This window comes from Paramormyrops kingsleyae, chromosome 16 (genome assembly GCF_048594095.1).
Source record: "Paramormyrops kingsleyae isolate MSU_618 chromosome 16, PKINGS_0.4, whole genome shotgun sequence".
Classification (NCBI taxonomy): Eukaryota; Metazoa; Chordata; class Actinopteri; order Osteoglossiformes; family Mormyridae; genus Paramormyrops; species Paramormyrops kingsleyae.
Window position 1 is genome coordinate 20,180,455 of NC_132812.1, and position 27,831 is coordinate 20,208,285.

Here is a 27,831-nt window from a genome sequence, read left to right on the forward strand (position 1 = left end):
AATAAGCTATTAATCAGGCTTCTTACTTCATGGTAATACAAAGATCTTTAATCTACTGATACCAAATGAATTCCCATAGTGCAAAATTGCATGAACTCCACTGAACAGAAGTGATTCCCCCCGTTCTCTCAGAATGTGTCAGTTGCTGCATCGTAGTTGTTGCCTATTTTAACATATCCTGTTCCACAATATGGCATGATGCTGAACTGTAATTTGCCTCTTATTTCCCAGCAGAGTGAGGTGCACCTGAGTAAACTTAATGAATGATGTGCCTTCCGTGATCCGCGCGCAGACAGTCCTATCCCAGATGCTTAGCTAACACATTACATAGTGCGTATAAGAAGCTCTCTGCCAGCGCCAATGGCTCCCTGCATTGGAAGTGGAGATTTGCAGCCTGCTTTTGGTTGCACGGCCTGTTTGGTGCAAGTTCACAGCCTACAGTGCAGAAACAGTACAAATACCAGTGGCCTGTACAACGAAGCGAGGTTACTGGCTAATTGGGGTAACTTGTCAGATTTAAGGTACCACAGTTTAAATGGACTTCATATTCGTTCACTTGCATTTTGCCCAGACTACCTTAAATCCGACAAGTTACCCCGATAAGCCAGTAACCCCGTTTCGTGGTATAAGCCACAGGGCTTCATATGTTTTCGTACCTCTGAACCAATTCAAAAGGGATCGAATGGCTTATTTTTTTTTAACTAGCAATTTTTAAGCAAGCCAAACCATTTTCTAAATTGAGTGAGAAAGAATAAACAGGATTATTAAAATTTAGTATTTATGCTGTGTATTATAAGGGTAAGCAAATTCAACACTGTAATCAATAACGTTTACGGAACTGAAATGCATCGATAATGGATGGATGGAGGTTGGTGATATTTAAATTATGAAGTTGTAATTACTTATTGAAACAGAGGTATTATAGCCTGTAAATTTGTTAATTATGAATACAATGAAATATTCGTCAGCGTGTTGCTTTTGATTGACATTTCTGTATATCCTTTCAAATTTCCATTAACATATAACTTCTGTTATACGAAGAGTTGCTAACGTAGAGCACAGCCATCCATATTGTCTGTTATTCTCTTTGACACATGTAGGTAATGGAAATCTCAGGGACTCAGAGATGTTGCATCTTGCATGTCGTCCCAAAATGTGATGCATAAGCTGTATTTTTGATTCCCTTGATTTTTTTTGTAATCATCTTAGTATGATGTGGATTTTTCCTGCCTGTCTGACTCGAAGTGAGGTGTGGTAGCTGAAATGGGGAGTCATAGACCATTCCCTCTGCTTCAACAAAACTAGAGTCTGTCTCTGAAATGGAGAGTCATAAACCATTCCCTCTGCTTCAGCAAAGCTACAGTTTCTCTGAAATGGAGAGTCACAGACCATTCCTTCTGCTTCAGCAAAGCTACAGTCTTTCTCTGAAATGGGGAGTCACAGACCATTCCATCTGCTTCAGCAAAGCTACAGTCTTTCTCTGAAATGGAGAGTCACAGATCATTTCATCTGCTTCAGCAAAGCTACAGTCGTTCTCTGAAATGGGGAGTCACAGACCATTCCCTCTGCTTCAGCAAAGCTACAGTCTTTCTCTGAAATGGGGAGTCACAGACCATTCCCTCTGCTTCAACAAAGCTAGAGTCTCTCTCTTTCATTGGGTATCATCAGCCACGTCGCAATCTCCTGTTTGCACTGACAAGACCCTGAAAGTTTTTTTGAAGTGATTCTACATTATGTGTAGCTTTTTGTGGGACCAAGGCTCTGCATTCGTATTGTAAGTGAAGCATATTGTGAGTAATAAGCTGAAAGCTTCGCAGCAACAACGAAATGGTTTCACTGGACTAATATCTGCCTTCAGATGATTGCCATAGACTTTTTTCTACTTATAACTGCAGGACACTTCTGGTTTTCAATTTTCTTTACGTGTAAAAAATCCAGAATCATGAATTTACCTGTTTTGAGAACCCCCCCCCCCCCCCCCACATGGAGTCTGCAGGCAAGCTTCAGTTAAACACTGGCGTTCGTTGAATTAACGACCATGTACCACATCAAGAGTATATGGTAATTGAAAATGCAATATTTGTATGGGAAAATCAGCCTCAAATTGTTGGTTTCTTTTGCCTCTCATAGCTAGAAGGATGTAAATTAATTGGTGATTCAGCCTGTCTGTTAATGCATGTACTTGCAGAATCATGGATTCCGATTGAGTGTTTAATGGTAATAAACTATGGCTGTGTGAAGTATGTAAGATGCGAACATGCTTACATTCTGCCTATTTTCCTCTGTTCCCAAAATCTTTTAAAGGCAGAATTAGTGTAGTGGACCATATTCTAAGCTATTTTTACATGGTCCCAGAAAGACTCGCATAAATATATGTGCATATATCAGCTATACACATACAGTATATATAGAATCTGAATTAAAAATTGAAATATCTGTGAAGAAGGCTGCATGCGAGTGACTGATGTGTAAATTGTGATAAACACATATAAACATTCTTTTTATGTGTGCATAAGGAGAACCTTCACTGAAGACAGTCTCTGGAAATTGCTAGCCAGTCATGAGGAACTGTCTCCAAGGTGTTTTTTTTTCCAGAGGAAGAGAAGTAAGGACATCATCACTGAGGTGGGTCAGCTCACTGAGTGGCTTAGAAAGGCAAGAACAGAGCTTCTCCACTCCAAAATCACCTGTGAATCCTCTGCAGAAGAATAAGCAGAAATGGCTCATAAAAACATGCCCTACGAGCGCATATTCAGGGAGCAAAGGCATTATACATCTCGGCAGTGTAGACGGTTGATTTGTTCTGACAAAGTGCTAATCACCATGTTCTAGGCTGAAGCATATCTGGGCCCTGTGATGACACCCCAATAAATGGAACGCCCTTCCTGATTGGTTCCTGTCGGATCCATCCTTGACTGTCATTCCCCTGTTTGACCAGCTGGTGTCGCTGGCCATCCCGTTCTGTGTTCCCCTAGTGCCCCTTGGTTTTAGCTCCTAATGTGTTCTCGCCAGAGTCCCGAGGCCACAGCCCACTTAGCCCATTTAGCCAAGCAGTGGTCCAGGGAACAGGAAAACACATTAGGAGCTAACAACTAAGCAGCTAAGAACGGGGTAGCCAGCAACACCAAATGGCCAAACAGGGAAACAACAGACAAGGCCAAGACAGATCCTGACAGGTTCCAATAGTGGCATTAATGATGTGTAGTGCTCATTTGCTTTGCGTGACCTGGATCCACTTCTATTAAAGGACAGATGTAATGCACTCAGTCCCATGGTGGGAAAGGAGTATTCTAGCATAAAAGTATGACGGACCACAATGCACCTCTGAAGACCACTACCCAAGGCATTCTGGGATGCCCCTGAGTGGAACTGACAACAGTGGTGTCCTCCTCCACAAACTGGCATAAATTACAGGCATTTGTAGTAGGGGAACAGGGTCAGAATCCCAGCAAAGTGTCTTTGGACTGTGTGCTTCTGAAACACTCTCATCTGTAAACTCCTATACTCAGAAATTACATCATGTTTTACTATTTTTTTCCTCCCTGTTGTAGCAACGGCCCACTCCTCATTTCATACTGAATATTCTTTTTCATGATGTTTTATAGTTGTATATTCTTTAATTTTGGAAGTAATACATATACAGTATATGTATCCACATATATTGCTGAAGTAATTCTGTATAAGGTCCCTTTCTGGGATTTGAACCGACACGAACTGGATTACACGTATAGGTTCTTAATTACCTGCCACTGCACACTGTTCTACTAGCATTTCTTGTAGAGCACTGGCGGATCAGAAGTCCTACAGACAGCAAACCCAGACCTATTTTCTCCCTTCAAAGCTAGTGTTATATGCCATAAACTGCGGTTATGCTTGACACTGTGCCTTATTATTGATTCTGCTGAAGGTCTCTTTTTTTTCCTCCAGTCCTTTGTTAAGGGAGCACTGACTAGCCTCTGTTCTGTATATCCAAACCACCTCAGGGGGTGCTTAGTATTTCCACGCTCAGTGTTCAGTGTGTCACACTCCTCACGTGTGAGGCAGCCACACCACTGGCCAGGAGCAGTGACATTTACAATAGGTTTGGCCAGCCGACTCGTCCACCAGGTCACACGCAGCCGAAGGCCTCATCACTAGAGTTTTTGGTGGGAGTAATGTGTGTGTTTGGGAACTGGGGGGGGGATGAAGTCCAATGTTATCAATACAACACAGAGGAAAAAAACATGGTTTCATCTTTGCAGTAAAAGCCTGAGACCTCCTGAAAGAAACGCATCACACAGGAGTGTAATCTGTCCTGGGGAGGGAAGGCAGTCTCCTGTCAGCCCCCTGCAAATGAGTTCTGCCAGTGACGGGAATCCCGTTCACTCTCATACGTGGCCGTTCTGCTTTTTTTTTGGTATTTCTCTATACTATAGCATCAGATAACACACCTTACACGCAGTAATTCCCGCAGGCCTATAACGATACTGAACGCTACATGTAGTGATTCAGCATTTGACTGGCATGGAGATGACAAAATACTGAGTAAGAATGAAAAACAAACAGCAATTCTGCTGAACCTGTCTTCCCAGTATCCCATAATGCTAACACTACACCAGAACTTAAAAGCAAAACTGTAAAAATTTCTAAGAGTCAGCTCAGCCACTCTAGTAACAATTTATCTATGTGGCCCCTTCAAAGAAAAGCACGAGACATTTAACACACATTTCTTTTTGAAAAACAGACAATGAAGGCTTTACTACATAATACTATTTACTAGATACTGTGGCTTGGTGTTCTGTACATTAATATGAGGAAGTCTGAATATCTCAGACAAATGATCTTTTTTTAATATGTTTATTGTAGCCATATTTGACATACTTCCAGTGATCTCTGAAGGCTCATAAGACTGACGTGAGGAGTACAAGGGGAATATACAGCTAAAAACATGAAATGCCATGAAATATGTCTCCCATAGGAGTACCTATCTTCCTGTTTTGAACATGTGATCATTACATCTTCCAACCCATTTTACAGGAATCAGGGCGATGTGAAATGGAAACTCCACCCAGAGAGAAAGTCCCGCATGAGCATAACTTTGAGCAAAGGAGTGTCAAATCAGGGCACGGACGAGCACGGCGAATCCCCGCTGATATATACACTCCGTGGGCAGTTAATTAGGCACACCTGCTTGTTAATGCATACGGCTGCAACTGAATACACACAGCACACATAAGCAAGGTCAAGAGATTTGATTTTGGTTTGGCTAAGCATCGTATGCATGGATGTGCATGATCGAAGCGGCTCTGAATGAGGTGTGATTGCATAAGCGTGGATGTGCGTGATTGAGGCGGCTCTGAACATGGTGTGCTTTCATACAATATGCATGGATGTGCGGGACCTAAGTGGTTCTGAACCTGGTGTTTTTTCATGTGCGTTGATGTGCCTGATTGAAGCGGCTCTGAATGAGGTGTGCTTGCATAAGCGTGGATGTGCGTGATTGAGGCGGCTCTGAACATGGTGTGCTTTCATACAGTATGCATGGATGTGCGGCACTGAATCTGGTCGCCCTTCATATGCGTGGATGTGCATGATCTAAGCGGTTCTGAACTTGGTGTGCTTCTTGGTGCCAGATGTGGTCAGTTCAGCCTTCAGAAGCAGCTGCCCTCCTGAGATTTTCTCCTGCCATAGTCTCTACAGTTCAATGTAATGGTGCAATAAACAAAACAATAAAAAAACCAACATCCAGTCAGCAGCAGACCTGTATGTGAAACATCTTGTTAATGAGAGAGGTCAGAGGAGAATGGCCAGTTTCGTTAATGCCAACAGGAAGGCCAAAAGTGCAAAAGTAACAGCTAGATACAGCAGCGGTGTGCAGAAAGGTTTTGGTGATTCACTTCTGGAGAAAAAAAGTGGCTCCTGTCTGATACTAACTAGGTGTACCTATTAAACTGGCCACTGAGTGTGTATTTGTCTATATTTCCATTGTGCAATTTGATTGGACATGACATCAGGACACTGTTGATTTTCTGTAAAAATGACAAAACATGGTCTTGGAATCTGTTATGCCCATGAGACAGATACAGAACATTTTTCTTACTGGGTATACCAAACTCTCAATGAAACGTCTGAGTGCAGTGTTGACAGTGAACTTATTTCTGTGCAGTGTCCAGTGTTTTTTTTTTTTTTTTACCACTGACATGTCGCACTGGATAACAGGTTTAAAAGTAGTGCACTTCAGCTTCAAACGTTTTAAGCTTTTCTCCAGCTTCATGTTAGTATTTAACCTGGCACAATAAATCTGCCAGAATGGAACAAGTAAAACAAATGATAGACAATGCACTTATACATGCCCCGTGGCCATGACCAGAAAAGGCGTCTGGAAGATGGATGAATGGATGGGAATGTTTGTGTGGAGCTGGGGTGCAAAAGAAATAATAATAATTAAAAAAAACACATTTCGGAGCCATCTTCTTATGATTTATGAACATTTAGGTTGCCAGAATTAAAATAGGTTCCTTGCTTCAAGACGGCCAGTTTATTTGATTATTGAGAATAACAACGCAATCGGTAGATTGGTGAATATTTAATGACAACACGTTGAATGATGAAGTCCGCTCCGTTTCTCTGATAGCGAGCGATGCTGATCTCCGGACTCCGTTCCGCGTTTTGCCGAGCGCTCGGACTCGGTGCCCTGGCAATGCTCGCCGAGTATATCTGGCTCCGCTGGATCCCCGGTTTCCTCTCATAGATGTAATACAGTATCTCCGTATGTGACAGAAGTTAACAGGACACTGCATGTAGCGGTGCCTCGCGAGTCGGATTTATAGGTCTGTGTCGCGAATTTCCAAATTAAAGACAGGAGCCCGCTTCACTGGTGGCAAAGTAAAAAGTGTGGTTTGTGACTGACAGATATTTTCCCAGTCTGCAGAGCAAGAAAAAAAGTGGAAAGGCACTGAGCGCTATATTATCAACAGAGCTACGGGGGCTGCTCTGCTGCCTGGATTTGCTTGAACCTGGGATCGTTCGTGGACCAAATACGGATTTATCGAAGAAGTGCACAATGTCGAGAATGCAAGCCGTTTTTTACACTTTCTCGGTGCTCTCCCTGTCTGTGGGAGCAGATGTGAAAGCACGGAGCTGCAGTGAGGTTAGACAAGCCTACGCCGCTAAAGGCTTCAGTCTCGTCAATGTACCACACCAGGAAATATCAGGTAAGCCTAAAACGTGTACATTTACAGGGCAGCCCTCGGAATATATCCGCTACAGTCCAGAGCGGTATATTTATATACATCTTTTATTTATTTTTTATTTATTTATATACATTTTTTCCTGTCTCACTTCCTTTATATTGATTGGTACCATTAATGTGGTTACTGGTAAATAAATATACCCGTTGTCATCATATACGGCTAAAGAGAATTCGTAGGGAAATTAAATACTAGCAATAATTCAAGGGCCGTTAAACTTGTCAAAACTTGACCATAGTAGTTAAAGGGTTCTTCACACTCATCCGCAAATACCTAAGCGCACAAATCTATCTCACATCCAACAGACGTGACTGATTATAGTATTATATGTATATAGGCTACTCATATGTTTTCATAAATGTTATAGGCTATATATTGTCTACGCACTGTTGGTGTCTACCATAAAACTTGCCCAAATATGGTTTTCCGAACTGTTTAATATACACGTCTCCCTTCCTCTAAGATGCCGATTAAGTGCCAGGATGAAATTATTGCAACCAACAGTAACATTTATATACTATAATGATCTCGATGTAAAGGCGAAGGACGAGACTTTGGCCAGAGCGGCTCTTCCGTGGCGTAACTGCCGTTCGAACGAGATCCGCTCCTGCTTAATTACTTATGGATTGGGCCATCAATGAAACTCTTGATCTATCTATGATAAGCGGAAAAGGTTAATTAATGTACTGTGGGGTAAAAGTATAAGATAAGACAATAAGGTTGGCCTACCGCAAAAACAACATTGATCTCAGCCTAAGCACCAAAAATCAGGAAGTCACATGTTGCTTGTGTTGCTTTTTCGATAACATTGATTGAAACATTTTTGCTACCCAGTGTGACCAGAACAAGCCAACAAAGTACTATATACAGTCAGTTTACTGGAAATGATTTTGGAGACATCAACAGAAATTATCGTAAAATTTTAACTATTAACTGTAGCTTGTTGGGAAGCTGTCAACTTTAACAAGTTAAAATAACTTTGCACAACAAATTTAAACTGTTTAAAGCTCCACATAATTCGGTAAAGCACTGTCGAATACAAATGACATACTCAGTTAAAATTAAAAAGTATCCACAATAAACATCTTTCTGTCTACTAAGAAAATCTGGCAGGCCTTTTCCTTTATAATTTGGTTTGATTTGGGGGGAATTAATAATATTAATATTAATAACAGACCTACTAATAATATCATGTGTAAGTTTTACCTGATAATTACACAATTTTATTCCACAAGTCAACTTCAAGGTGATGAGATACAGAACAATGACCTGCTTCTGCTCTGTTATTTTATTAAAGATTAAAAAAAAAAAAAAAACGTCGTTTGCTTGTATGAAAATACAATAGCGTGAAATTATTTAGTCTAAATGTTTAAGTATGACTATTATTCGTGAATATAAAAGGAAGATGTATATTATACTATAATACAGAGTTCGTAAATATATCACTTTATCGCGAACATTTTTTTCCAAATCTGCCCGCCCTTCTACAAGTACCTAAGTCACGCCATGGATCTCTTTCATTGTTTTTAAGTCCGAATAATCTCAATTGACCTATAGATTTATAGTGATTGTAAATGAGTAACATTCATACGCTTAATATAAGTTCTGCCACGTTTAGGAGTTCATTAACCGGCCGGAGTCCCGTTTTCCATGAGTCATCCGGAACGATGCCCCGTGTCCGTTAGAGGGCTCTGTATCCGCGGCAAAGGGGCCGCTGTCTGCACTCGCATGCGTGAGATGTACAAAATTACTCATGTTAGTTTTAAAAATTTCATTACCATTTGTGAACAAATAGCAATTCTCAGATATGCATGCGCGTGCTCCATTGTGGAACTAGATTTGCGTTTAAATGATTAATAATGAGAAACCTGGAGACCGAAACTGGTTTCTAATACAGCCTGCGCTTAATGCGGTTTTTATGTTCTTTTCCAAACGCTTCACTTACAGTTAAAGGAAATGGATAAACGAATAAATATAGCAGAAATCTTTCATGTGAAAGGGGTAGCAACTGATATTTTAATTTTTATGATATATATTTTTATATAAAGCCTCTACCTTCAAAGCAATTAGATGGATCCTCTTAGGAAAGAGGGAACCAGATGCTGATTGTATTTTATCTGACATATAGCATCTTTTAGCAGCCAGTTAGCAGCAGGTGCTTCCCTGCAGGTGTGATTCCTGGGTTAATTAAATAATTAGCATCCCATCATGCTTAGGGCCATCTATAAACATTCTGGAAAGAGCTATGTGCCCGTGAATGTGGGCACAGTGGCTAAGGGAAGAGATAGCGATGTCTGTAGTGTAGTCTGAGTTTAGCTTCACATATGGCAGGGCCTCAGTGATAGACTGCTCTGGGTAATTAAGCAGTATTAATAGTCATAAGGTTTGCCTGTGAATCTGTGGGAAATATATCAGCCGTGGCCCAAAGTGTGTATTTATAAACTGTAAAGTGCATGTAGTGGTTCAGGATGCAAAGGCTCTGAATTTGTCTCCCACAGATATTTTGTTAGATACAAAAACTACTAGTTTTGAGATTGAACCTGTGCCCAGTGCTTACTGGGGCTGATGTCTGGCAGATATTATGCAGTTTGAGTCTAATGCCGATTTTCAATTTCACTACCACATTGAATGTAAACCATTAAGGTGAAGTCAGTAAACACACCTAAACCTGAAATGCTTTTTTTTTTTTTTTTGGAAATTAATGACTTTTTTTGCCTTTGGCTATGTAAGAGTAACACAGAGGTAATTACAGGAGGCTGACTTCACAGCCCAGAATGCCTAAATTAGTGTCCTCCTTCTGTCATCATAATTAGTTTTCACACACCCAAAATAGATGTTAACATTTCACGCTGTGAGTTTCGTTTTTCTTTTGTATTTTAAACTGTTTACTCATATTTCAGCATGATAATATTGGATTTATCAGCAGCATTATTTGAAAGATACATACTTTTTGGCTTTAATGCCTTTCAGTAAAGCAAAGCTGTTTTTTTTTCACTTGTGAAAGTAACTAACTCTACCTTCTAGTTCACTAATGGAGGTTAGGATGTGAATCGATGGTGTCCCATGCTGAGAAAGTCAACAGACTGATGGGATCTGTGCGCTCAATATGTACCGGTGTGGTTCATTCTGCTGTAGTAGCACAGGGGAGAAGGTAGTTACACCATCAATGAAAGCTAGTCAGTCTGGTACTGATGGTATATAAAGAGTACAGAGGGAAATTACTGGAAGGTACCAAGGCCGTTCCCATTGTGGGAAAATTACAATGACAAATATGCTGATATAACAAAATAGATGTATTCAGAACATTCGGGTATTTCTGCTTAAATACTCGGTTCACAAATAGTACTTTTCTTATTAACAGAAAAATCTATTTAATGTCATATAGCAGTATGTCATTTTTGCATGCAGTAGTCTGCTGTGGAAACATGGAACTGAAGTCGGAAGGCAATCAATGCATCAGTAATCAAGGGCGTCGTTTATAAGATCTTATCTAGTTGCTGTTCATAATTTGCAGTCTGATATTCAGGAGAAGGGGCTTCAAAGTATTTCCCATTTTAAATGTTCTTTAGTTCATTATGTAAAGCAAAAATGTGAGTCTTATTCAAAGAAAATTGTAGTGGTAGATGTGTTTTAATGAAACGGCAAATAATAAAATCTATTTATATGGCATTTGAGGAAATTGGAAAAAGTATGATAGCTGTTCTGATAACTATAAATTTAACAGCATGTAGATGTGTGCTTGATATATAAAGCATGCAAATTTACCGTGGTTGGGAGTATTAATTGGCCAAATACTGTTACCATGAAGAATATTTCAATTGCATGGTGAGTGTACAGAGATGAGCTGTTTGGTAACCTGTGCCGAGGCCAGCAACACAGAGATGAGCTGTTTGGTAACCTGTGCCAAGGCCAGCAACTCAGAGATGAGCTGTTTGGTAACCTGTGCCGAGGCCAGCAACACAGAGATGAGCTGTTTGGTAACCTGTGCCACGGTCAGCGACACGAAACCCCAGGGTTACCGGGGCTCCAGAAAGGGGGCCAGCACAGCTCAGTACTGAAAGATCTGAAATTACAAACACTTTTCCCACTTATACAAAGATGGGAAACCCACTTCATGATGATCTATGCTGAGCTCTGTTGCTGCATTTTATAGAAATTCTGCATTTGTCTGATTTTGTATGGAATTAAATAAACTTAAATCTCACTGTTTAACAATTTATACATGAACTTATTATAATTGCACTGCCAGTATTACATTTTCTAAAGGGTTTTTTACCCATTTTCGCTTTAATGTTTCAATGCCATTATATATTTGCTTTTTAAATTGTTAACTTTAATTTAAAATGAAACATATAATGTGCTGCATTCTCTTGACTAGAGTTTCAATGACCAATTGAGGAATGGATCCACTTGTATAATTCCCTATAAACCCTCGGTAATGATATCGGCATTATATTTACAGCACTTTTTTCCTGCTGCCGTAGCTGTGAGGGAAAAGCCTTCCGTCTGCAACTGATGAAAGTGACACTGATGTGACGGTCTGTTAATATTAAGTGTAAACTCTTTCAGAGGTGATCGCAGCTTTTATTATTGTATGTGCAACTAACTGGAAAATTGACCTTAAAAATGGCATCTGTTAAAAGTGTCCTTTAATAAGTAGAAAGTTGCATTTTTAGCAGTTTATTTGACACATCCTTTTTCCTAGAGGCTGTGTAAATCTCTCACTGGTTCATTCAGTGTCAGTGTTTGATCCATCAGATGAGAAAATACGTACTCTGATAGGAGTATTGTGTCTAAGTACTGCAGTTTTTTCTGTATTCCTTCCTCTTGTGGTCTGAAATGCATCAAACTGCTCTGCATGATAAAACAAGTCATACCTCTCAACTCTAGTTGTTCACTTTTGAGACGCTCCCTAATTCACTTTTATGTATGCGTCTATAAATGTTAGGGCCCAATCTGTTTTAATGGCAGATTTACTTTTCGGGCAATAGTTCACTCATCATTATTAGTCTAAATTTTATGTAAAGGTTATGCTAATCATAATTACCCAATATCCTGCATTCTCCCCTTGGTACCCATAATTGCTTGATACCCAGGCAGAAACCCTGATTCTTGTCTGTCACTGGGTAGAGGACAAGGGGAGAGACGTGCGTTCAGAGTTAATGCCGATGTTTTGGTGTCAGGCATGTGGTCAACACATTGCTGTTAGGTAGACCAAAGAATAGCGTAATTCTCCCTTGATGACCTTTTCACGCCGTGATCCTTTCGTAGTCCCACCTCCTCATTTTCAGTCTTGTCATTCTGCAGGTGCGCCTGAAAATTTGGCCCTCATATAAAGGCCAATTGTTTAATAGCAAGTCCACCTGTTTGCGGATTCTGCAGTTAAATGATTGAATAGCCCAGATCTGTGTTTCTTTCTTTGTCTTTAATCACCCAACATAATGAAAAACTCAGCCTCCTACAGCTCTAAATGTCACAGCTGAATGAAAGGCGCTTGATCATAGTTAGCAGTAGGCTGTTCTGGTTATCCTGTGCGCGAGGTAATGAATGACATCTGCCTGTATTTATTATGCAGCACAAAGGCATTCTGTTACATGATATCTCTTCCTGTTTATAGCATTGCGTTGAACTGGTACACAAAAGCAGGTGTGTTGGTGATTATCGTTCCCTTCATCATTTTCGCTTGCATTTTAATTAATTTGAAATGCAGGTAAATTGAACATGTTATACAATGAGAAGAAGGGGTGCAAAAAATTACAACCACAGAAAAGGAAAAAATTGTAATTAATGCGAGAGGACACATTTTTCATGCATAGAATCTGTGTGCGTGTATTTTTATTTTATATATTTCATACATGATATTAACTTTCATGTCTCTTTTTCTCATAGTGTGGCAGATGTCGGATGCCTTTAGCGTCAATTCTCAGCCATATGATGTGCAGGCTAAGCGGTTGCGCTGTAGTTTAAGGCCATAGTCTACTTTGATGCAGCATTTTAGTAAATATAATCTCCCCGAGGCTGTGAATCACATTCCTGAGAGAAAAGGTGACCTCTTTTGTAAAAGGTTTGTTTTGTCTGTGCAAAGTATGCAAGTCAAATGTGGTGAAACTAACTGACCGTTTCGATTATCACGGTAGCTGGGCTGCCTTCCTGGGCAAACAGAGTTTCGGTGCCTCATTTTCTGTGGAACATGTTGACCACACACCCAATTGTGTAGGTTTAGGAGCACCAAGAATCTTAACCACTTGGAATTGGTCTGCTATTGCTGCTGATACTTCACCTTAGTCAACTTATTAGAAGGTCCTAGTTATAATTTAGAAAATTTTAAATGAAGATAAAAAGAACTAAATGCCTGCATTTGCTGTTGCAAAGTATTGCCTGATGCAGTCGGGGTAATGTGCTGCATTCTGTTGATGATGCAGAAAATGAAGTTAATCACATTAGAAATGCAATTCCTCCTTCATTCAGGGCGACCCCAGCACAACATCCACCATAATCCTGTCTCTCTTCTTTCCTCTGCCTTCCCGCTAAAAGGCAGGATACTGATAATGGTCAGGCAACTTATTTGAATGAGGCTGCCCTGAGAAATATATTTAAATGTTATTAGCTGTAATTCAGAGGGTATTTCCATTAAAGGAGCAGAGTAGCTAGCAGGGGTAGGCTGTGTGGCGCGCATTCAGATTTTAAGCCGCTTGTGTATACATCTTCACTGTCTTTGGTGTAAGACATAATTAATGCCGTTATGAATGAAATACACCCCATCTTCCTGATTTACATAATATGCAACATATCTTCCTGATTTTCTTAACATAAACCCCATCTTCCTGATTTACATAACATACACCACATCTTCCTGATTTACATAACATACACCACATCTTCCTCATTTGCATAACATACACCACATCTTCCTCATTTGCATAACATACACCACATCTTCCTCATTTGCATAATGTACACCCCATCTTCCTCATTTGCATAACATACACCACATCTTCCTCATTTGCATAACATACACCACATCTTCCTCATTTGCATAACATACACCATATCTTCCTCATTTACATAACATACACCCCATCTTCCTCATTTACGTAACATACCCCACATCTTCCTAATGTTTTATATAATATACACCACATATTCCTAATTTATATAATATACACCACACCTTCCTGATTTCAGATTTACAAAGGCGAAAGCGCTTTCAGTCGGCAATAGGGTATGCAAAGCAGTGAGACACAGCTCACAGTCAGGTGCATTACGTGGTCACTGCTATGCAGAGGTAAGGAAGGTTCCTTACACCATTTACCTTCAGTTTATTAGCCAGAGGTGAGAGTTTGGACTTCAGTGCCTTTAGTGTGCTGCTCAGTCATCCTTTACTCAGAAGTTACCCAAGTTATTAAGGACATGGCTGGGCCTGATCCAGGGAGGGTCTTATTTTCAGGAGCCTTGCCCAAAGTGCGTAACAGCATAATTCCTAGCTTAAACGTAAGTGCCACTGGAATGCCAGGCAGCTATAACGTCAAGTATTGTATCGTTTGAAATTCAGTGAAAATCATTATTCACATTATTATATATATATATAAATTCAAATTCATTCACTTTTATATCACTTATCAAAACTTGTAGCTGATGACTTTACCGCTGAAGGAAATGACATGGAACGCGTTGAGGGTGCTGGGGGTGCTGAGAGTGTTAGGGGGTGCTCAGGAGTACTGGGGGTGACACAGCTGCCGGGGGTGCTCTGAAATGCTTTGGGTGCTGGGTGTACTGAGAGTGTTAGGGGGTGCTTAGGGGTGCAGGGGGTGCTCAGGAAATGTGAGGGGGTTCCAGGGATGCTTGGGGAATGCTCAGGTGTGCTCAGGGGTGCTGGGAGTGTCCAGGGGTGCCACATACTCAGAACTGTAGCCAGGTGGCTGACGTGAGCATCACTTTGTGGTTACTGTGGTGAATTACAGTTGGAGTTTGTTCTACTGTGAGGAATTGTTTGCACCGGCCTGGCCTGTGGTCCTGTGGTCCAGGTGTCAGAGAGGTGTGCTTGTCTAGCAACTCCTCCTAATAATTTTTGTCTCATTTTCATTTTTATCTGTGATTCTTTTCAAGCTAAAATTAATCCATCTCATGCATGCAGTCAGCTGTGATGCATTGAATGTACATTCCAGGGTTGATCTATAGTCTACTTTCAAACTTCCCTGTTGTCGTTGTTTGTTGTAATGAAGTAAATTTAATCTAGTGACCAAAAATTCCCTGCATTAGAGAAAAGACTCCAGGAAGTTAAAAAAATGACTGTGCTGCATTTCTGTCACACTCATTTGTGACTTGAATTGACGCATCTCATTTGTATTCCCTGATTGTGAAAGGTGGCATACAATGAGAGACCCTCTGCCGGACAGGATGGACATACGGAGAGTCGCTAGACAAAAAGAAAATGAAAAGCCACACAAAACGAAAGCCATGTGTACATGTTGTGCTTTTGCCTATTGAACAATGCTGGGTGTCGGGCCTTTTTAAAATTCAGTCTCTATAATACATAATTGGGGTTTTAATGCCTTCAAATAACCTTTACATAAATACTTCAGAAAGTAGTTGTTGCCTCGGGAGGACTGTTGCGGAATGCACTCCGCTTTTACCTAATTAGCACTGGCATCTCAGAAAGCCAGGCATCGTACAGGCTCCAGACTAGACAGTTACATGAATATTTATCTTTCAATCCAATCCCACCTCTGCCCTCCTGATCATATCATGCTCAAAGTTAATAAAACAAAGTGGTATTAATTACAGCCAGAATACTTTGATTTGCATAAACTGATTATTTTGACAGCTTTGGGAGAATCCAATTTGCCCAGGTTATTAGTGGGAAGGAACGACATTTTTGACTGGGTTAGAAACTGGAAGCAGGAAGGGAAATGGGTATAAAGACAGTTTTGCTCTATGTAAACTGCCCACCTTTTCTCTGCCGTTTCTTGGGTGTCGATGTTAATAAGTTCTGTTCAGAGCTTCCAGTTTCACTCTAGAGGTGAGCATGGTTTATTATTGTCTGTTTCCATCCTTTAGGAGATTCCGTGACTCACGTTATGTCCCCACTGGAAGTGCAGACTCACTGCTTGTGTCGTTTTCCCTACTGTCTCAAATATTCCATTTCCCAACTAACTTCATTACAGTTATGGATATTTTTCATGTTTCGTTGGATGCTTTTTTTGATATGTTAGCATGCATTCTGACTTTCACCATCTGGAGTACACATCCAGTGTGTTTAACTGGTCTTTATCTGAGGAGCAGACCGGCCCATATCTAAGGACTGCGTCTGCACCGTAAGTCGGCTCTAAGGGTTGTGGTATCGACAGAAATGCTGCATTAAGCCAGGGCCATGAAGTACTTTTGGCCAAGTGGGGTCTCTGTGTCCAGCCCGCAGGGGCAGGTAGACCTGCTAAGAGGCTGTCAGCGGCCTGCTGGAACATGCCGGCGAGAGCACTAGCAGAGCAGGCCTGTCAGGCTGCAGACCTACTGGGCTCCCGGCCGAGCAGAATAGCTCCGGCTCCTGTGGCTGAGAACTGGGACCAACTGTCAAGGAGTTTATTGCATGTGGACCCACCTGCAATCATGCAGAACCCTGAGCTGGGGAGCCAGGGAGCCATACCTTTGCCGGCAGGTGCCCGGATCCCGGCCTACCTTTCAGTGAGTTCGGGGGCCGAGGGCGTTCGATTAAGGCGGACTCGCAGGGGAACGTGCGCCGTAAGGCAGAAACGCGCCTCACCCTCTGTGTTGCCTCCTCGCTGTTAGTTTCTGCAACCATTAAAGAGTGTCAGGAGAGCTGAGGGTTTGGGTGTGGGGCATATACAGAAAGGCATCTAGCGCTCTGCCACTGCTCATGTATTAGCAGCTATGGCTAATAGCAGTTTACATGGTTAGCAAAATTTATTTATACAAGTGACATGCAATTGAAAGCAGGTTGAGACGTTCCCCATGGTAGTTGGGGTTAAGGGCCTCTGTCAAGGGTGAAATTTCTCTGACAACCCTGGGATTTGGACCAACAACCTGCTGATCCCGGGCACAATGTTGTAAACTGCTGATCCACGCACACTCACACAGGAGTCCCTGATGTTACTGTGGCCAATCATGAGATGAGTCAAAGCACAAGCCTTGCGTGTCTCATTTTGGGGAGGGGTGGGTGGGGGGGGGGCAGGGGGGGGGCATCAGGATGACAAACAATCTATGAAGCTTACGCTGTGCCTAAGAGACACGCCATGCTAAAGCGTTAAGGCACCTTTTCCTGAGCTCACTTGACTTGCACGTCACTGCTCACCAGATTCTGGTTTCACTAGGTGGGGGTGGGGTGGGGTGGGGTGGGGGGGCAGAAATCCAGCACTGTAGTGTCCAAAAAGGGTGGGGAGCAGAGCCGTGCTTTATCAAAGAGGGGAGATTAACTGTAATGACAGACCAGAGTGGTAAATATTGGTTCCTGGAACAGAGGCACGCGGGAGGCATCTGTAGCGGACCAGGGCTGGATCTTCTGGTCCTTCTCTCTGCCAAAATAGATCCATTCGAATACTACCTACATCTTCTCCCCATTAAGCATGGCCACGAAAGCCAAATTTCTGCATGACGAGCTTTTTCAACAGGCCCTTCCCTCTCCACTCTGGGCAGAAACACTACACCCCCCCCACCGACCCCCAGAAGAACACCCCGGCGTCTCGCTGAGTCCAGTGAAGCAGTGCTTCATGGCAAATTAACAAACTGCGACAGATCGGGGAGCCAGGAAACCCGGGAGTCCACAGCTGTTATCGGAAAGCCGAATCCGATGAGGACTCTGGCACTGTTTTGTCTTCCATCCCTCCAATAAAAACGCTCCTTTGGGAAATGGACCTTCCAGCGTAAAGGAGGACGCTGCACTTCACACGTATCCCACCGGTCGCAGGGACCTTTCCGTTTGCTCCAAGCGTACCTCTCGATATGCTGAAAGCAGCGTCGGCAACTAGGGAACAAAGACCACATCATTATCATATTAGGTCATAGTCAGTCACTGCTTAAGTGCACACTTGAATAAATAGATATGTTTTAAATGTATTCTGGCAAGCATGAGGAAATGTCTGCTCTGAAGAGTCAGTGTGATACTGCTCTGTTGGTCCACGATCACTTTCCCCAGCCCTGCATTAATAATCCTAATTTTAACTGTATGCAGAGCTAATCTTAGATCAGCAGTAAGTTCATGTAGATTTGTGCAGTATAATTGCTGAGGTCCACTAATTCTTCTTTGGCACCTCCATTCGGGTTTACCGGTCTCTGCATTCACTGCAATCCACCAGAATAACCATCTTCATTAAGGTGTAGTTTTGCTTAGGAGCGTGTGAACCTTGTTTGCTTCTTGTGTGATGAATATGCAGATGTTTCTGAAGTGCACCTCTGGGCCATCGTGGTTAAATAACAGGAACGTGCTGAGTTGGTACAGGTGGGTGTCTGGTGGACGTTTCAGTGACAAAAAGCAAATGGCAGCCAGTGTAACGATTCGAAGCTCTCAGTCCAGTTAGGAGCCAAAGTGGGGTGAATGATGGGCAAATCAAGATTGATCAAAGGCAGCAGAGAGGAATTTCATAAGCGCAAAGAGTGTAGGTGTGCAGCTGTGGATATACAAAACATCCATCCATCCATCCATCCATCCTCGAGCTGTTTATCCATCCTAAGAATGATGAATCTAAGGCCTATCCTAGGAATGGATGCCATTACATTGCAGAGAGTTCCACCTTGAATGCTGGCAGGTGTCCACTTCCAGGAGTTAAAGGGTTCCAGCCGTTCTCTGTCCTTCCCATTCACATGCCCAGAACATATAACACAACCTGCAGAGAAAAGACATGGACTCATTAGGAAATTTTAAGGTGCAATATGCGGTTTAATCAGGTTTGACTGAAAGTCCGAGGGATTTCTAGCACTTTCAAAGCAAATAAAACCTCATTCTGCAGGTCAGAATCATTCAGAAAGAAAGTAGGGATGTCAGTATTCCGTGGCATATAGCTGTGCAACGTGACTCATTTAACTATGGAAATGCAGACAAGGAAGAAAGCCAGATGAATGTGGCTCGGAGACCTGAGACTAAAGAAACATCTGCAAGCTTTGGAAAGCAGAAATCTGGGGTGACAAATTCTAAATTATTCGTGCGTCTTTTTAAAATTTAAACCAAAATACTTTTAAATGCTAATATAGCAGTATTTATGCTGGTTTTGTGAGTTCCGGAGCGTCTAAATCAAGGAATTCATCATTCTTTCCCAATTCTTATACGTTCCCTTTTGTAGGTTTTTTTTTTTTTTTGCTATGGCCCAGGGGAGTGAGAGAGAAGAAAAATGGGCGGCTGTTTTATAAACCTCAAAACCTCGTCTGTGGTCAAGGGCATTAGTAGATCAGCACCTGCCTGATGTTTTTACGAGGAAGTGCACCTGGCAGTTTGCTGTAATGGTGTTTAAATTGGAAGTACAGAGTACTCTATAAAAAATAACTCGCATTTCCAATGCTGTTACTATTTCATATCCTATGTGGCAATATATTAAATAAATATGTCAAAGCATTTTCAAAGTTATGCATCAATTTTTCACCCCTGGAACGATACTGCATAATCTGATTCTCTCGTCATGTGAGCCGTCCGCACCCCCATATTCAGTTTCCCGGCCTCTCCCACCTTTTGTGAAGTGGAAGTCGTTTCAGGATTACTTTCTGCTCCAGTTGGGCTTAAAGCCAATATCATTGTTTAAATATTATTCTCCTTTCATATGCATGGTGGTGGAGATAGGACGGATACTCTTTCTACATTCATTTACGTTTGTCCTCATACTCCCGTTGGCTTTAAAAATTTAATGGCGTGTGAATTTTCCATCTGATGTGCTGCCTTTTTTTATTTCTGGGATGGTGTTTTTTTTTTTCTCCTACTCCTTCTCCTCTGGGGGTCTGGGAAAATGTCAGTTTGCATATGCAGATGTGTCGCCTTCCCAAGCTGCTTATGCGATATGCTGTACTGTTGATGGGAGAGCATGTAGGATGATTTGCTGACAAATGCCGGCACTCAGCAAACAGGTAGAGCAGCTCACCTTCCATGCGTTTGTAGGCTCGAGACAGGAGACGGAAGCCTATTATTATTCTCTCCCAGCTGCCTCCCTTTACACAGATACAGCTCATTCATCCATCTTCCATCAGGGACCTGGAGTCTGTCTCAGATAGCACAGGGTACAGTGTTGGGGTACAACATGGGCAGAATGCCAGCCCACCGCAGGGCACAGGGCTGGGGTACACCCTGGACGGGATGCCAGTCCATCACAGGGCACAGGGCTGGGGTACACCCTGGATGAGATGCCAGTCCATCGCTGGGCACAGGGCTGGGGTACACCCTGGATGAGATGCCAGTCCATCACAGGGTACAGTGTTGGGGTACAACATGGGCAGAATGCCAGCCCACCGCAGGGCACAGGGCTGGGGTACACCCTGGACGGGATGCCAGTCCATCACAGGGCACAGGGCTGGGGTACACCCTGGATGAGATGCCAGTCCATCGCTGGGCACAGGGCTGGGCTACACCCTGGGCGGGATGCCAGTCCACTGCAGGCCGACTATCATACTCTACAATTAACTTACACACCAGTTAGCCAAACTCTGGACTGTAGGCAGACACCAGAATACCATCACGACAGCTGTACAAAAATGGGGAGCATGCAGACTGTATACACAGGTTGTGGAGATGGGATTTAAACCAACAACCATGGAGACCTGAGCCGCCACGTCTGCCTAAATCTCATCTGAGTGTATAATATTAAACTATAAAAGTAATCTTTGGCGATGGCAGGCATTCATATTTATAAGCAAAATAATAACTTATTTATAAATTATATTTATGAAATCAGAATGTCAGTAGTTCAAGTTGTGTTTTTAATGCTAGAACGCACTCAAGATATTTTCTATAGAATTTTTCTTCTGCCAACAGTTTTGACATGAAAATGTACTTATCAGTCAACACTTCCTTAAGCCTAAGTAAATCATTTCAAGTAAGAAAACATCAAATGAATGACACGGGGTAAGCTTGTTGCGGGTCATGTCAGATGCATGAGTCTCTAGACAGAAAACTACTGAGAAAAAAATATTATTGCTGACCTCTCAAACTGTAGTGCAAATAAATACAGTGATGACCGTCAACTTGTTAATGAGCCATTACTGGCCTCCATTGCTTCTCCATTTCCAGTAAACCCCTGCAAAGTGTAAGGGGAGACCCCGCATCCAATTTGGGAGTCTTATATCAAATGGAAATAATCTACAGTGCCCAAATTTAAATGTGGAGAAATACCTAGTCTGAAAACTATTTATAAATAAAGAATTTGTTGTGGGGGCCGCATGGTGACTCAGTGGAAGGCACTGCTACCTCGTGCCGCTGGGGGAGGGGGTGGAGGTTCTGATCTTGCCTTGGCAGGTTCTCCCTGTCTTTGGTGGGTTTCCTCCTACAGTCAGGAGACATGCAGTTAGGCTAATTGGTACTTTTAAATAGCCTCCGGTGTGTGTGTGTGCCCAGTGATGGATGGGCATCCCACCCACGGTGCGTCTCTGCTGCCTGGGACAGACTCCAGGCCCCCTCCCAGGACCATGACTGCCATCAGCATTTGGAGGATGGATGGAATTTGTTGTGAATTCCGATAAGCTTCTGTAACATGCTCTGTGTTTCTGTGTGTGTGCATGCGCCTGAGCAGGTATGCCTTACCTTATGGGGACACAATGTCCCCACAAAGTGATGAATGCCAAACTCAATTTAATAAAAATCTGTGACTGCAATGAAAAAACTAAAAATGCAAAAACTGCTTTATTTTGCTTGGTTACTTATGGTTATGGTTAGGGCTGGGTAGGGGTTAAGGTTGTCAGTTCGCGTTAGCATTTTTGAATGAATGAGCAGTCCCCATAAGGATATGTTTACCCGACATATGCGTGTGTGTGTGTGTGTGTGTGTGTGTGTGTGTGTGTGTGTGAATTGAATTTGCTCAGAATGTGAATAAAGGAAACCGTGTCTTTATTTCCGCTCATGATTACTTAAATTAAGTGCATAATCACCTCATGGCACATTACGAAATATTCAACACAAACAGCTCACATTTCTGCTTTCATTCTCAGATCCATCGCTAATTTTCTCTTCCCTGTTATGTTAAATTGTATTGATTTATCAAAGATGAATCAGAACACAGTCTTTGTTTTGAGGGCTGGGGATGAAAATCACACAGATTTTAAAATGTAATTAATTTAACACCTTTACTTTGTGGCATTGGTGAGAACATCAGTGACTCTTGACTGGTGTCTGAATCTCCCTCCCTTAAACTCGGGCGAAATTATAGTGGAAAATCTTAACATCTACTGGCTGTTAGCTCTGCAAAAAGTCACTAGGTCATGCATTATTAACATTACCACCTTTGCGGTCAACCCCACCATGAGATTAACGTGTGCTGTCGCATGCATATTTGCTCTCGTATTTAAGCTGCAGTCTCTCGCTGTCTCTGAGACACGTTTTAATTGGGTTACTCCTGACACATTCTAAGGCACCTAGGTGACCTGAATCGTGTCAAGCTTTCACAATTTGAAGCCTCTTATGGCATCACGATATGCCAACCAAAAGCTACAACTTTTACACCTGGGCAACTTAAAACGTTTCCATGGTAATTGCGCATTTGTTTTGTACTGTTTACCTATTTCTGGAAACCGGTGCCTAATTTCATCAAGCGCGTTATGTTCCTGTTGTGTACCGATGTTTATGGCTCTGCAGTCACAGTTAATAAGCAGCACAAATGCGCTTCTATGCACTACCGTACATGTACAATTCATTTATGTGCATTGTAAGTACGCCGTGTGCACATTCTCTAATTGCCTGTTAATTATCTGTTACCAAAAATGATAACTACAAGAGTACCAATATATACTCTTTCATTACAAGACCTGAGCGGAAACTGCACCTTTTAGTGGAGTGACAGTCCAGCAGGGCACGGTCTTTATTGTCTTTTGATTTAGTGGGGTTACAGAGACAGCTCAGCTCTGCAGTGAATGGAATAAGGCACAGTGTTCCATCCGTCCACCTGTTTATCCTGTCAAGGTCATGGGAACCCCGTTGGTGTAAGATGTAATAAGTGTGAATTTCCCTTTTCAGGCCACCAAAAAGGGGAATGCTTACCCTTTTAATTTCTACATTATTTTTCAGTGTTTCTTTTCATTTTTGTTCAAAAGAAAATAAAAATCTACTTCCACGTTGCCACTTACATTTCGCTGTTCATTTGTAAAATGTCCAACGAACGTTACAATGAGAAAGGTGCTTCGAAGCGATGGATGTCGTGTCTGCGGTCTCCTCAGTGATGCCGACAGGGTGCCGAAAATGTGCATTTGCTCTCATATGGTCAAACGAGCTCGTTAATTGCATTTCGTTCGAAATGCTGCACAATATATTTTTGTGGCTATGCTTGCACACATCTTTGGGCAGATGCTGGCGACAGAGTTTATTAAAACTTATCAGTTAAATTAGAAAATTACTGAAAGTTTGGAATTGGATCCAACAGAAATAGCATGAAAGCAGAAGCCATCGTATTATGAAATTTTGTTAAATTTGAATAATATTATTATATACATACAATAATATATTCCCCAGTTCATTTAGAGATACTATTTTGTGGCTGTGTCTCAGTTTTATTTTCACATAATGGAATATATAGTTAATTAAGACTGACTTTTCTGTTAAGTTTCAGTAAATGCAAGTTTTATGGTTTTCATTCCGCCTTGGTAATAATGTTTTTTTAAGAATACAATTTTAACAATTTTATTAGCTATTCTGGACCAAATGTATTTAACCTGAGATTGACATTAGCATGTACATTAACCCGGGAACCGCAGAAGTTAATATGGGAACCACAAAAATGGTCAGACTTCGCTTTTTCCGGAAGTCAGTCCAACCCAGCCATTAGTCTCCAGTTTCCCTGGAGAAATGAATGATTTCTGAAACTGAAGAAGAAAATAGAGTGGAATCAAATGAGTGACTGAATGGGGGAGGGGGGGTGGGGGGGTGGATAATCTGATAACAGATCAGTGATTGTCCTGGATGTGGCTGTCCTGCTCTATTCTCTGCGAGACTTTTAGAAACTCCTGACAGATAAAGCGGTGCCATATCTACAGTATATGCAGAGGGTTTCTGCATCCTTTCTTGTAAATTACTGTATGTTTTCACTAGAATAGGGTAGGAAATATGTATCTTAAAGAGAACATGACATGGGTCATCAAGAAAATGCAGGAGAACAGGCTGTTGTCTTGCTTTACTTTGCAAAACTGGATTGGTCATAATGAGGCATTGAAATCCAGCACTTAGCTTCCATTATAACTCCAACAGCTGGGTCGCTTAGTTGGGTTCTGTTATTATGAACATTTTTCACTCATCCTGAGACCCAGACCAGGATAAACGCTTGGAAGACGGATCGATGCTTTCACTCATTTGCTAAACCATTTATTTTTCTGCTCTGTCCCTAACCTTATATAAAATGCCACAGCTTTTGCTGTAAAAACCATAATAAGTAATGATAACACTCGTATACCCAAGGTTTTACTCTCACGGCGGCACGTTTGCTGGAACAGAAGCATTAAGTGTCTCCCTGCTTATTGCTGCTTCAATCGCACGTCTCTGGTTTTACTGTTATTGACAGAGCAGGACTGACAGCACGCCTCCGACCGCAGAGCCCCCACGTTTTATTACCACAGAGCAAACGGGCACCGTCGCTGTGGCTCTTTCCCGAGCCGCCGGCTCCAAGTTTGGAGGAGGGGGGGGGGGGGGGCACCAGAGGTTCCGCTATCGCTATACCCTCGTGCTAATGGAAGCAAGCACCCCCCTCGCCCCCCCTCCCCAAAAGTAGGCCATAAATGACGAGTGAAAGATAATGATTAGTGAAGGCCTTGGGGGGGTCTTTCTGGCTCAGTCTCTCCACCAGCTGCTACCTGCCTGACTCTGCCAACGTTCCGGTTAGCGGGGCGGGGGCGGCGCGGTTCTCCAGGCTCGCAGGGCCCTAGCCTTTATCAAACGCTGACGACAGCCACTCCGCTCTTCCCGCGGTCCATCTTATTCCCTCTCTTCTTTGCCTGGAGTTGAAGCCAGGCGAGATCAGACTCCATTAGCAAGGAGTTGGGGACGGATGCAGCCGGTGGCAGTTAGTGCGGCGCAGCCCCATCACCCGGGGCTAATGACGGAACTCAGGTGTGACGTTTAAAGGTCTTCTGGGGGCCCGGAGGCCTGGACTGTGTCCCGTTTTGACTGCCTTTGTAGGGACACGGTTTTAAAAAAAAAAAAAAGAGAGAGAGACAAAACACAGCCATTGTACGGACATCCCGATGAAAGAAAAATGCCTTTACACAACTTCATTAAAAAATGATTAGAAATGTCACGGTTGATCTATTTTTGAATTTTGTTGGAATGAGGTTTGAAATCATTAATTGCCTCAAAATTACCCACAAAAATGCCAGCATGTTGCATGTGTGTGCGTGTGTGTGCGTGTGTGTGCGTGTGTGTGCGTGTGTGTGCGTGTGTGTGCGTGTGTGTGCGTGTGTGTGCGTGTGTGTGCGTGTCTGTATAAGCATATGAAAGACTGCATGATTTTCTGGGAAGGACTGTGTTAGGTGACAAGGATTGATTATAAATATACCAATTATCTTGCTAGGCTTGTTTTTTTGACACGCTTCTGTTTTTCCTTTGTATTCGTTGTCTCTGCTGCTTGGCAGAGTTTTATCTTCTGTTATTCCATGACTGTACATTGCCCCTTGTAATACTGCAGTTGCGAGTATTCTGTGTGCATGAAAACTCCCAAAGCCTCACAGGTATTAGTACTGTAACATTTTAATGGCCCTCACGCCCAACTGCTGAACGCATCCGGCAGGTTAGCTAACGTCTGAAGCCTCGGTTGGCGGCCCCCTTACGATACGCTCGTGCCGAGCCTGCCGGCGGAGTCTAACTTCTAATTAACGCTCAACGAGGTTTCGGTGGGCATCTGAAATGACTCGCGAGGCCGTCGCTTTACAATAACGAGCCTTGAATTACGGGACGGCGGAGAGCTGCGATATAATGCGCGATGCACCTTGGGCCTGCGGTGGGATGCTTCGCAGGATGATGAGCAGAAATGCCATTTCAATTCTCACTGGCCGTAGCTCTCGTGCCTAAGAACCAGTGGACCATAATTTAAATTAGTCCAAAGTTATTTCTCTCCTTTTTTCTCTCTGAAGGTGAATTGAGGAAGCTTATGAAGCCCAAGGCCTCAGCACTGTTATCTTAATAGTCCTCTGCCACTTCTTCTGTTTAAATTCTATTTTATGTATTGTTAATCTTAAAGTCATTACACTAGTTACCCTAGAAACATTTTAAGTGGATTCGGTTGTTTCAGTTCATCTTCTGAGTTTCTGTACGCGCTTCAGGTGCTCACTGTTACAGCAAAGTTGTATCAAAGGAACAATTATTGAGGAATAAAGATTGTAGTAATGCATGCTATCTTGAATATTATTATTTTCTTTGTAATTACTCCCGAAAACTCATTCCGTTGTGACATAATTAATTTTCACTCGGGATAATGCAGTATATTTGGCTTTTACAATCCTTCGATGTTGAAACGAGATGGATGTTAAAATAAGCAAAACAGTAACTTATGCCATTGACCACGTCTTTTGAAGCGGCTGTAAGGTACTTACAGTAGAATATGCGTTTAGCTGTGAGTGTAAGACTTGCCCCCGGTCTGACGATAGAGAGATCCTGCATGATACAGTGACGGCAGGAAGGGACAGGACACGGGTTGTGAGTATGGGAGCGGATCCGGGTGGAACAGGACAGTGGGGAGGAATGAAAACAAAACACCGTTTTGGCATCAGCACAAGGGAAACACACCGGAAAACAAAACTGCCTGACTGAGTTCTGGCATGAGGGTCTGATTGTCTGCTTTGTGGCTGAGAGGGGAAAAATAATTATTTTTATCTGATTGGTAATTAAGGTGAAGTGAATGACTGCTCTCATCACCTGATTCACCCCAGGATGTGTACGCCCCCCCCCCCCCCCTTCTAGCAGTGCTTTATGTACCTATGTTATACAACGCTTGATGCCGTTTAGAGATAGTATTAATTAACAGTTTTCATGTTGCTATATTCTTTGTTTATCGACATGTACTGTTATGGTTGCTAACAGATGTTTCGATTCCTGTTTTCCTTCTTTCTTAAAAAATGGCCCCTATGGATGCCTACAGCCTAGCAATCACTTTGAAGAATCCATATTTCCTCGGCTAGCAGCTGATGGGCTCCTGTTGGATTGTAAGAAGACCTTGCAGTAGAAACACTCGCATGCATATACATATATAAGTACGCTCACACACACACACGTTGGCGTACCTATCTAAATGGGGAAATCCCCAATCCCAGTCACAGCACCCTTAACCCTTAACCCCTACCCAGTAGGTATGTATCTCGATTCTAAAGTCACGGTTCAGTACGCTTTCAGTACAGTGGGGTAAAAGATACAAATCATAAACTGCTTCTTTTTTTCCTTTATTAAACAGTGGTTTACTGAACAAAGTATGACTGTCTTTTTTAAATAAAA

General features: G+C 42.3%; 1 protein-coding gene across 2 annotated transcripts in view; it reads left to right on the plus strand.

The window, feature by feature from the left end:
* Window positions 1-6,672: 6,672 nt before the first annotated feature.
* gpc6a (glypican 6a) overlaps window positions 6,673-27,831 on the plus strand; it is a 179,066-nt gene continuing 157,907 nt past the window's right edge. For both annotated transcript variants that reach the window (XM_023793112.2, XM_023793113.2), the window contains exon 1: window positions 6,673-7,193. In XM_023793112.2, coding sequence (XP_023648880.1) covers window positions 7,043-7,193 — 151 coding nt within the window. In that variant the 5' untranslated portion in view covers window positions 6,673-7,042. The remainder of the gene's footprint in view (window positions 7,194-27,831) is intronic.